The sequence below is a fragment of the Monodelphis domestica genome, chromosome 5, assembly GCF_027887165.1.
Source record: "Monodelphis domestica isolate mMonDom1 chromosome 5, mMonDom1.pri, whole genome shotgun sequence".
Classification (NCBI taxonomy): domain Eukaryota; kingdom Metazoa; phylum Chordata; class Mammalia; order Didelphimorphia; family Didelphidae; genus Monodelphis; species Monodelphis domestica.
Genome location: NC_077231.1, coordinates 14,708,783 through 14,720,841, shown reverse-complemented (window position 1 = coordinate 14,720,841; position 12,059 = coordinate 14,708,783). Strand labels below are relative to the sequence as shown.

The following is a 12,059-nucleotide window of genomic DNA, read 5'->3' as shown; positions in this document are numbered from 1 at the left end:
CTGGCCTCAGATACTCCCGAGCTGTGGGGCCCTGGATGGGTCCCTTAACCCCCATTGCTTAGCCCTTACCACTTTGCCTTCGGACAATAGACATTTAAATGCATAATTAATTTAAAAAAAACACACACACACACACATCGCTAAGGAACTTTAAAGACTGGAGGTTATATATTTTAAGGCATTTCAGACTCCAATGGTTTATAAAAAAAAAATCTGTATTTCTATTGCATTTTCCTGATTGTTTTGTTTAAGATATAACTTTGTGATTTTAAGTTCATATATTACTGGATTCAATATTATTCTGTTATACTGTTCATTTAATGTACTGAGTTTTGACTACTGTTATATTCTGTTGCTTTTCCCCTATAACTATTGAAACAAATATTATTGAATAAGCCCATATATGAAAAAACAGCCTTTCAAATTTTTGCCTTTGTAAATTGCCACATAGAGGATAGATGGACTTCAGAACTGGTTACAATTGCTATAACAACCTTTGGAAAATTTAATGTGCTAAATATCTCAACTGAATTTAAGGGTTTTTTAAATATGATTTTTGTAATTTTTTAAAATAATCTCTGGTTATTTTTGCCTGCCCCTAACATGAAGTGTAAGGCCAATTCTAGCTGAAGTGAAATACATTTTATAACCCCCAACCTTCCTGCATTTCTAAATATGTGAATGGAAGTTGGGGCAGTTAATCTCAGGGCATTTGTACTCCTAAAAAAGCCTCCAAAAAAGGAGCACCTTTCATTTATACTCTTCAGCTCACTATTTTACTTCCACCAGAATGATAAATAAATTTCTTGATTATGTTCTTAAGCCAACATGAGTTTTACTTTGTTTAAAAATCTGTTTAAATACCAAGGTTGAAAGATTGCTACGTTTGTAAAAAACTTGTGACAAATATCCATCAATTCATAGGCTTTTAAATGCCATACAGCAACTTATGTGAAATAGGATAGTGTGTTTGTTTGCTATTGTAATTAATTGGGCTATTGAGAATTTTGGAGATTTTGGTAACTACATTTTCTTAGCTGACACAGAGTGTCAATGATTATAAGCTACATTTTTATTTTTAAAGCTCTTTTTATTTATTTAAAGCTCTTATTATATTTTTCTTGCATGTGCAATATACTTTTTCAGTTTTTTTATTTTTTCTTTCTTTTTTATATTTGAAGGACATGTCACCAGCATTAAGATTTCTTTAACTTTTTTATTTTTCAGTACTATAAGTTTAAGATACATTTGCTAATGCATGTCCTAAAAAGCTAGACTATAAAAATGATGCCACTAATTATTTTTTTAAAAATTATGGGACTTTGCTTAATGATTCTGTCTGATTCCAGGACAAGATATACACAAAAGAGCCATTTCACAGAGCCAAAGAAAAGCTAATCCAGGATGGATTGATGCACTTCTAGGCCAATACAAAGGTCTTGAACCTAGTGTGAAGACTAGAGGTTACTGTGTTTATCGTTGCTAGACATAGGCTTTCCTTGTGTACACACTCACTCTGAAAATACTCGCAGACGAGTATCCTCGAAACCTTGGCTCCAATAATCTGGTCCCCTTTTCTGCCTTTCATAGTGTGGTACCTTTCTATAGTCCTGGCTACTGACTGGGTAAATGCAACATTGCTTAGATCATTTTAATTGGGCCCTGATTCAAGGACCTGTTATAGATTTAGTTTTCTTTTTACTTGGAATTTTTACACATAAGACTTTGATAGTCTATATTTTCATCCAGAAATTTTTCTTTTTTTATTTGGATTTTTCTGATATCTTTTTAATTTCTCTTACCAATTGATTCATATACCTCATACCTCAGCCATGCATCCCTAAGTGATTTTTCAATCACCCTCTTAATGGGGGAATGTAAAAAATATTATTATTTAAATTACAAAGTTTTCATTTCCTTTTAGAAGAATTTTAGGTAAATTAAGATGCTACCTCTCTGAATCCAGAAACTGTACTGTTAGAGAAGACACCATGAAGAAGCCACCAGACCACAAGCTGCACAAAAATGAACTTTGGGTGTGGTTGATTGAACATTTATTTGTATGTGTACTTTCATGCCAAAGCCCCCTAACTGGCTTTTTGTCAATGCGTCCAGCAGTTATTGGGTTTTTTCTCTTATCCTCAAATTATTGTAATCTTTAAAATTGATTATGTTTTTATGATCCTTTGGGGAAGTCCTCCCCAGAGAATCAAATGGAGAATGTAAAAATAGACTCAAATCCAGGACTTCAATCCCCAGAAATCCTTGCTCCACTTCCCCAGAATGCCCTCTAATCTCACTGAATTCTCACCTGGGCCAAGAGCGAGATGGGGTATTTAAACCTGTTTGTGAATAGGCTCGGGCCTCTTTTGGACTTCCGTTTTGGAGCAGACGCATCTCTTTCATGATGTGAGGTTATCTTGTCTAGGCCTCTCTGGCCTAGGCATGTGCTTTCTTATTCTCAACCTTTAATAAACCTCATAAAATTATAATACTCCTTGCAGAGAGAAACTAATTTCTACCTGCCTCAGGTTCCCCAAAACTTTAATCTTTACTTTGAGACCTATGGTATCTGAATAAAATAGTCCAATTTTAGTTATTAAAAAGAATAAGGTAAATGAAGATGGCACTCCTGCCATCTGTGATGGATTTGAGGGCTGTGAATAATTTTATAAGGAAAAGATACACTGTAACGCCATCTCCAAATGATATCATAACTCAGATACCCGCGGAAGCTAGGTGGTACACAGTGCTGGACCTAAGCAATGCTTACTTTACTATACCATTGCATCCTGATTCTCAAAATATTTTTTCTTTCCAGTGGGGACAAGATTAGTGCAAGGATATTGTGAGTATAAGTCAATACTTTGTCAACTGTTGCAAAGAGATCTAGCTACCATAACTTTCAAACATAGCAGATTGACACACTACATGGATGATTTGCTGCTACCATCTCCTGACCCTAAGACATGTTTAGAAGATTCAAAGAAATTACTGATAGAACTTTATAAGACAGGACATAAAGTTTCTAAAAAGAAGATTCAGTGGGTCCTTCCAACAGTGGAATATTTAGGATTTGTCCTGGAAGGGAGCACCATGAAGATCTCTAATAAAAGGAGAGCAGACATACAGAAGCTAGGCATCCCTAGAACTTAGAAAGAACTTATAGCTTTTCTAGGGGTTGCTGGTTTATTGAGGCAGTACATAGTGGGGTATTCTCATATTTCCAAGTGCTTAACTGATTTGACAAAGAAAGACATTAAAGAACCACTGCAATTGAATAAGGAACATTTACATGCTTTGTCACAGTTGAAAAGAGCTATTCTATCAGCTCCAGCTTTGGGAATACCTGATTATAAGAAAGAATTCCACTTGTACATCCGTGAAGCAAAAGGCATCACTTCTGGAATGTTGGCACAGTATTTTGGGTTAAATCTGAGGGATATTGCATTTTACAGTTCTATTCTTGACACAGTTGCACAAGGAATGGTACATTGCCTCAGGAGCGTAGTAGCTACAGCTCTAATGGTCAAGAAGTCCTATGGTATAGTACTGGGATGCAAATTGCATGTGTATTCTGCACACAAAATTGAAAAACTGTTATGGTCACAGAATATGCATTCATTCACCGTTGCAAGAATATCTCAGTATGAAGTCATTTTGTTAGGCAATGACATCACAATTCATAGATGTGCACCATTGAACCCAGAAAGTCCGATTCCTGATTTGCCAATGGGTGGGAAAGTATTGCATAATTGGGATCAAATAGTATAACTCATGCATAGGCCAAATGAATGCCTTAAAGATACACCTCTTATCGATCCAGAAATGGAGTTATGCGCAGATGGGTCCTCCTATGTTTGTGATGGGAGAAAATTCACAGGGGTCGTGGTTGTTGACAATGACAAAATGCTTTGGCATGCATCATTGCCAAGTCATGTCAGTGCCCAGGGAGCCAAGCTCAAAGCTCTGCTCATGGTCCTAGAACTAGCTATAGGGGAAAGAGCTAATATTTTTCTGGATTCACAATACGCTTTCTCCACTGTGAATTGGTCATCATGAGAGTATAAAACTTCAGCTGGGAAACCAAATGCAATCTCATAGATTGTATCATAAGTGCTGTAGACTTTCCTAAAGAGGTGGCCATAATCCATTGTAAGGCACACACTCATGGAAAGGACAGAATATCCCTAGGGAATGACAGAGCAGAAATAACATCAAAGTACGCTGCTAGGTTCAGTCCCCACCGTGTGCTGAATTTCTCTCTGATCAAAAGGCACAATCTCACTGAAGCCTACAACAGAGAAGTCATGGAAAGAGCAGCTAGGCGCTAAACTAATCAAGAGTGTCTGGATTGCTCAAGGGGGTAAACCTATTCTCCCTAAAAAGTTTTGTCAACATCTATGCACCGTAATTCATGCAAAGGGACATTACGGAGTACAAGGGATTCTGGATACCATACAAAGGTATTGGAAAGCACAAGGAATTACAACAGCTGTCATTAGGACTTGTCAGGCATGTGAGACATGCAAGAGATATAATCAAGGACATTTTAAGAGTGTAGCATTGGGAGACAGACCACTCAGCTATATGCCTTTCCAGTGTATTAAAATTGATTATATCAACATGCCTAAAGACAAGGGATACAAATATGCATTGGTGATTGTGGATAGACTGACTAGATGGGTTGAAGCATGTCTGTCCAAGAAAAATGATACTGCCATTGTAGTGAGATTTCTATTAAAGGAGATTATATCTAGACAAGGCATTCCCGATAACATAGATTCAGAAAAGGGGTTACACTTCAATTCCCAGGTTCTACAAGAAATCTACAAGAACTTGGGGATTAAGTGCAATTACCATTCAGTATATCAGCCCCAAAGTTCCAGGCAAGTTGAGCGTATGAACAAAGAATTAAAAACACAAATAGGTAAACTGTTCAGAAACACATTTAAAATGGACAGATCTTTTCCCTCTTGCTTTGTTCAACATTAGAACCAGGCCTAGGACTGACCTGCATATATTACCTTTTGAAATGCTATATGGTCAGTCACTTTGGCATGGTAGGACAGTAAAGCCACCTTGTCCACGTTAAGAGGGGAATGTGTTCTTCATGAATAGGATTGAAGAACTAAGGAAACTGGGTTTGGTGGTGCAAAGAATAAGGATAGATTTTTCATTGCATAAGCTAAAACCAGGTGATAAGGTATATGTTAAGAACTTTAATAGAGAATCTCCTACAGAACCAAGATGGATTGGACCAAAAACGGTCATGACAACCCCAACGTCTATAAAGGTTGATCAAAGAGATCCATGGTTCTATGTTTCACATGTGAAATTGCATCACGCACATAATATTGAGTAGCCCTAGGAAAATAACTGATAAGCAATAATAGTCCCTACTGACAACACAGGAAAGCATATGACTACTTGCCAGCAGATACAGACAAGAGAGCTGTTAACATGTTAACATGATAAAGGGATAGCACCCCTGGAGCAAATGCAGCCAGTGTTACAGCCAAAAGAATAACATTAGCAGTCTTAGAAAAAAACCTTGATATATTTCTATGCAAAGTCTCTGCCAAGAACTAAGTATAGTAAACATTCAATGAATCTACTAGTGAAAGGTGAAACAACAAGAATTAGCAACTTGAAATCACTATTCTTATGCATAATACTCACACCCATCCATGAAAAACATATGTACACCTTACCTGCAGGCATGAAGATGTACATATGCAAATCTTACCCCCCATGCATGAAGAAAACATATGTAATCTTACTTGCAGACATAAAGCATGATTGATAAATTCTGACATTTACAAAGATTTCAACTTACTTCCATGGAAATGTACTCTCTCACATGCATACATGTTCGTGGTTTGTGCGTGTGTTCCTGGTTCCTGATTTTTCCAGTGGACCTTGATTTGAAGAACACGTCTTCAATCAAGACTGGAAGGTGAAGATTGGCATGCTGACCAGATGAAGGACCTAAGAGGAAGAGAGTTTCTACAAGCAACATGAGTGGACATGGAAGGACTTGGAACTTTGAAATTTTGGAACTTTTGGTCATGTGGATATGTAAGAATGTGTCATACATGTTACCTCACATATATACATGCACACTCTACATAGAATACATTTTAGGAAGATATCTCATGGAATGGGTAAGTATACAACATGCATAATTGCTTGACAACAAGACACACTTATAAGTATTTCTGTGGTAAATTCAAACAGGCAAAGATATTTCTTTTCTGCATGAGTTTTCACAGAAATCTAGAATGATGTACATATGTCAATTTGTATAGTTCCTATATGTTCCTACATGTAAATTACTAATTGACTAAGGAGCTAACTTTATTAGAGTAATTTATTAATATATTCTAATGACTAACAATAGTGATAGCCTAGTGTATTTGTTCAAGTCTTAAGAAAGTAGAGACATAGAAGTTCTGAAGTATAGAAGTTAGATTGCATTATGATTGTAGGTTAGCATTTGTTAGTGATAGGAAATTTTTCTTAGTGACTGTATAAACATTAGGAAATAGGACATTTGCATATTCTTAATGTTAGTGGAATTGTTGAGATGATTTGAAAATTGTTACATGATTTGTTCTGTAAAACTGTTCATGTGAATCCCTTACCTAAACCATTTTCCTATAACCCATTTTTAGCTTAGCATCTGTGTAGATAGAATAGCTAAGATAAGTTAGGATATTGTTATGGGGGGGGGGGTGTAAGAGAATATTTGAGATAGCACAGGGTGAAAAATAGATAGATAGAATTATAATAAAGGTAAGTATCATTGAAAAATGCAAGTTGCATTTTTTGGAAAATAAAAGGGGGGATTGTGGAAGAGGCATGAAGAAAGAGAGGATTTGCAGGACAAGCCAGGCATGTAGACCAAGCTGAGGACCTGATCTGCAAAAATCAAGGTGAAGATTCCAAACAGAATGTTCCCAGGAGGAGGCAGTTGGGAGCCTGGTCAGAGGGGAGGAACTAGATCTTTTGGCGGAGACTCTGGGGTGACGGACCAGGGGAGAAATCTCTTCTCTAGGTTCCTGATCAAAAGAGGCTGGCTTTCCTGACTTAGGCAGAGAGACCTTTGTGGGTTTTGACAGAGTCTGGACCTGAATTACTCAAGCAGAGATTATCTGAGTGAAGGAAGAAGAAAAATGCTTGTCCTCCATCTCTCTAGCTGTCTCTGTGCCACAGTTGTGGCAAAACTCTGACACTTCCCCAAACCCTTCCTTGTAGACTAGGGACACCCCTCATCCCTCTTACCTCAGTCCTCATCCTGTCCTATCTTTCCAATAAACCTCCTTAAATATAAATATACATGTTGGAAGAAAATCAATTTTTTGAACAAGGTTTAGGAAAAGTAGTCAATTTTCAGATCCAATCAACAATTTAACCAATACAGATTTCACATTCCTTTATATGTCTACTTATAACCTTAAACAGTATGCCCAAGCTATGATATGACATAGTAGAGAAGAGGTAACCTCGGAATCAGTAGGATGTAGTTTCAAGTTTTACCACTGTCATTTTAGCTGTGTGGTTCTGGGTTCTCATTTTCCCTAGACAAGTTAGAGAAGAGTTGTGCATCAACCAACAGATTGATTTTCCATGAAGGAATTTAAATCACAAGTCTGATCTCACCCCAAAAGCTTAATAAATAATATTTCCATAACTATTTGTAGCTATCTTTAAATTTTTTTAAAATTATAATATCAACATGTTACCAACCCATTGAACTACCAAAAAACTTCTTTACTGAATTAGAAAAAACCATTACTAAGTTCATTTGGAAGAACAAAAGATCAAGGATATCCAGGGAAATCATGAAAAAAAATGCAAAGGAAGGAGGACTTACAGTCCCAGATCTCAAACTATACTATAAAGCAGTGGTTATCAAAACAATTTGGTACTGGCTAAGAGACAGAAAGGAGGATCAGTGGAATAGACTGGGCATAAATGATCTCAGCAAGACAGTTTATGAAAAACCCAAAGATCCCAGCTTTTGGGACAAAAATCCATTATTTGATTAAAACTGCTGGGAAAATTGGAAGACAGTGTGGGAGAGAGTAGGTTTGGATCAACACCTCACACCCTACACCAAGATAAATTCAGAATGGGTGAATGACTTGAACATAAAGAAGGAAACTATAAATAAATTAGGTGAACACAGAATAGTATACCTGTTAGACCTTTGGGAAGGGAAAGGTTTTAAAACCAAGCAAGACTTAGAAAGAGTCACAAAATGTAAAATAAATAATTTTGACTACATCAAATTAAAAAGTTTTTGTACAAACAAAACCAATGTAACTAAAATCAGAAGGGTAGCAACAAATTGGGAAACAATCTTCATAAAAACCTCTGACAAAGGTTTAATTACTCAAATTTACAAAGAGCTAAATCAATTGTACAAAAAACCAAGCCATTCTCCAATTGATAAATGGGCAAGGGACATGAACAGGCAGTTCTCAGCCAAAGAAATCAAACCTATTAATAAGCACATGAAAAAGTGCTCTAAATCTCTTATAATCAGAGAGATGCAAATCAAAACAACTCTGAGGTATCACCTCACACCTAGCAGATTGGCTAACATGACAGCAAAGGAAAGTAGTGAATGCTGGAGGGGATGTGGCAAAGTAGGGACACTAATTCATTGCTGGTGGAGTTGTGAATTAATCCAACCATTCTGGAGGGCAATTTGGAACTATGTCCAAAGATAAAAGACTGTCTGCCCTTTGATCCAGCCATAGCACTACTGGGCTTGTACCCCAAAGAGATAATAAGGAAAAAGACTTGTACAAGAATATTCATAGCTGCGCTCTTTGTGGTGGCCAAAAATTGGAAAATGAGGGGATGCCCTTCAATTGGAGAATGGCTGAAGAAATTGTGGTATATGTTGGTGATGGAATACTATTGTGCTAAAAGGAATAATAAAGTAGAGGAATTCCATGGAGATTGGAACAACCTCCAGGAAGTGATGCAGAGCGAAAGGAGCAGAACCAGGAAAACATTGTACACAGAGACTGATACATTGTAGTACAATCGAAGGTAATGGACTTCTCCATTAGTCTCAATGCAATGTCCCTGAACAATCTGCAGGGATCTAAAAAATACTATCCACAAGCAGAGGATAAACTGTGGGAGTAAAAACACTGACGAAAAGCAACTGTTTGACTACAGGGGTGGAGGGGATATGACTGAGGAGAGACTCTAAATGAACACTCTAATGCAAATACCAACAACATGGAAATGGGTTTGAATCAAGAACACATGTGATACCCAGTGGAATTGCGTGTCGGCTGTGGGAGAGGTGGGGGGGGGGGGAGGGAAGAAAAGAAAATGATCTTTGTTTCCAATGAATAATGTTTGGAAATGACCAAATTAAAAAAAAAAAAAGAATATTCTTGTTCAGGTAAAAAACAACAACATGTTACGAAAGTAACATTTATTGTTACAACAGAAAATAACAAAATATCTAAAACATACTTTAAATATCAATTTTTAAAATTCCATTTTCTGAAATTTATATGATCTTCTAAGAAGTTCTAAGTACTTTTAAGAGTGCTTATACGTGCCCAGAACACATACTAGTGGGGCCTAAAAAATATTAGTCTTGCTTTACTGATGATGAAATTGAGGAACAGATTAGCTAAAACTTCCCAAAGTAATACAATCAGTAATAATAGGAACAAGGAATATTAATTTAAATCAAAATGAGCTTAACTATTCTAAAATTTTATGTTATCATTCTAGGTTTCCTTAACTGAATTTAACATGTTTGAGTTGGTGGTAAAAATACCATATAGTAGATATCTATGAGGAATCAGACAAATAGACAACTTGGGGCTCAAAAATGGCAGGTGTTTTAATGACGTAAAAATGTCAAATGTATTAATGTGGGGTTTTTGGTATCACACAAAACTATAGAATTCTTTGAGCCATACATATTAATGGCTTTATATTCATATTAGGCAGGCTGCTGGTATATATTTTATATAGCACATGAATGGCTCTCATGAATATGTTAGGTGATTGTTTCATTCAAAGACCTGAATGCTCAGTAAAGAATAAGGACCTCTGGATCAGGGTTATATGTCTGCACCATTCACCATCAACAGTATGAATTCAATGTTTCCAGCTCACAGATAATGATGAAAAGGGAAGGGAAAATACAGTCATAATACTTAACAAAAGCCAACTGGCATTTAAATCATTGCAACACAGAATAAAAAGAACCTAGCAGCAATATATACTATTAGTGTGGAAATTGAAATAATTTAGGTTTTTAAAAAAATTCTGATAGTCAAGAGGAAAATCCTAGTTCTGTACAATTTTAGTTATATTTCATATAAACAAGGATTCAAATTAAATATAAGTACTCTACCATTTGACTCTGAAGCCATTCAATCAGAGTTTCTGCTGTTGAATCAGGGACCTGACATCTCAATCCTTCTTTCTCATCTGTTTCCATCATCTCTAACAATCCACGGAGATCTTCCACAAGATGCAAGGCTCGCAAGCTTCCCATGAATGGGGAGGTTGGAGATTGACAATCAAAAATTCCATTAGAATATTCCAAGGCCTTAGAACCTAGAAAAAGTGAAATGAAAGCAATGAAAACGTTTACATAAGTCTAGCTCTTACAAAGCTGAAGGAAAAGTCATATTTATAGACTTCCTGGGAAACTATTTTATCGAAGTCATTGAGAAACTCATATGCTAAAGCAATCATATTCTGTAAATATCACCATGGTACCATATCCCCCTATACAGAGAGTTTAGCAAATAAATTCCTGACAACATAATGAAATCATAAATGTCAGAGCTGGAAGAGATCTCAGAATTCATTTAGTTTAACCCCAAACTAATATACAGATTCCCCCTATCATAGACAAAATAAGTAGTTATCTAGTGTTGACTTGAATACTTTCACTAATGGGGATTTATTATCTATCAAGAGAATGCATTCCACAATAACCACAACAAACATTAATTGTTGGGAAATTTTTCTTTATATCAAATAAAAATCAACATCCCAATAAATTCCAACTAGTTAACTTAATGACTAACATTGAGCTGATATTTATGATAAACAAGGAGATAGAAACAAAGAGAATTTAACCCTAAATTGCCCTTGATAAATTCAAATCACCTGGCCCACATGAATTCCATTCTCAGATCCTAAAAAAAATTGACAAGATATGAATGCTATTCTACTGACAATAGTTGAGAGAGCATGGAAAACAAGAGCAATATCAAACAAAGGGAGATTGGTTAATGTTGGCCAAATGAAATCCCCTCTAGACTAAAAGAGGTTAGAGAAAAGAATGTATAAGATTGAGGACAATGAATTTAACTTCAATTACTAGGCAAATTCTAGACCATATCAAGCAATAAAGAGATGATTTTTTTAATAGGAAAGCAATAATTACAAAGACCCAACAGAGTTTGATAAAGAACAAGCCATACCAAATTGATCTGATTTCTGTTTATTTTTTTCCACATTATTTTATTTATTTTCAGAATATTGTTCCATAATTCATCTTCTCTCCCTCCCTCCTTCCCTCCCACCTCCTGGAGCTGACAAGCAATTCCATTGGTTTATCTTATAGTTACTCAAAACCTATTTCCATATTATTCATATTTGTAATAGAGTAATTTTTTAAAACCACAACCCCAAAACATACCCACATAACCAAGTGATAAATCATGGGTTTTTTCCCTTTGTTTTTACTCCCACAGTTCTTTCTCTAAATGTGAATAACATTCTTTTTCAAAAGTTCCACAGGATTGTCCTTGATCATCATTGCATTGCTATTTGTAGCAACATCTATTACATTTGCTCATTCCTCTGTTTGTTTTTTGACAGGATTATTAAACTAGCAGATGGAGGGAATATGTTGTATATGGTTTGCCTAGATTTCAGCAAAGCTTTTGATAAAAAACCTCTCATATTTTTCTTGTGGAAAAGTTGGATAAATAGGGATTACATAAGATGGATTCAGAATGGACAGCCAAACTAAAATTATTATTGGTGCA

The 12,059-nt window shown here is 35.9% G+C and overlaps 1 protein-coding gene across 16 annotated transcripts in view; it reads right to left on the bottom strand.

The window, feature by feature from the left end:
• PPFIBP1 (PPFIA binding protein 1) overlaps positions 1-12,059 on the bottom strand; it is a 238,084-nt gene that overhangs the window by 76,236 nt on the left and 149,789 nt on the right. For all 16 annotated transcript variants that reach the window (XM_001363771.4, XM_016425613.2, XM_056797652.1 and 13 more), the window contains one exon: positions 10,406-10,611. In XM_001363771.4, the coding sequence (XP_001363808.1) occupies positions 10,406-10,611 (206 nt within the window). The remainder of the gene's footprint in view (positions 1-10,405; positions 10,612-12,059) is intronic.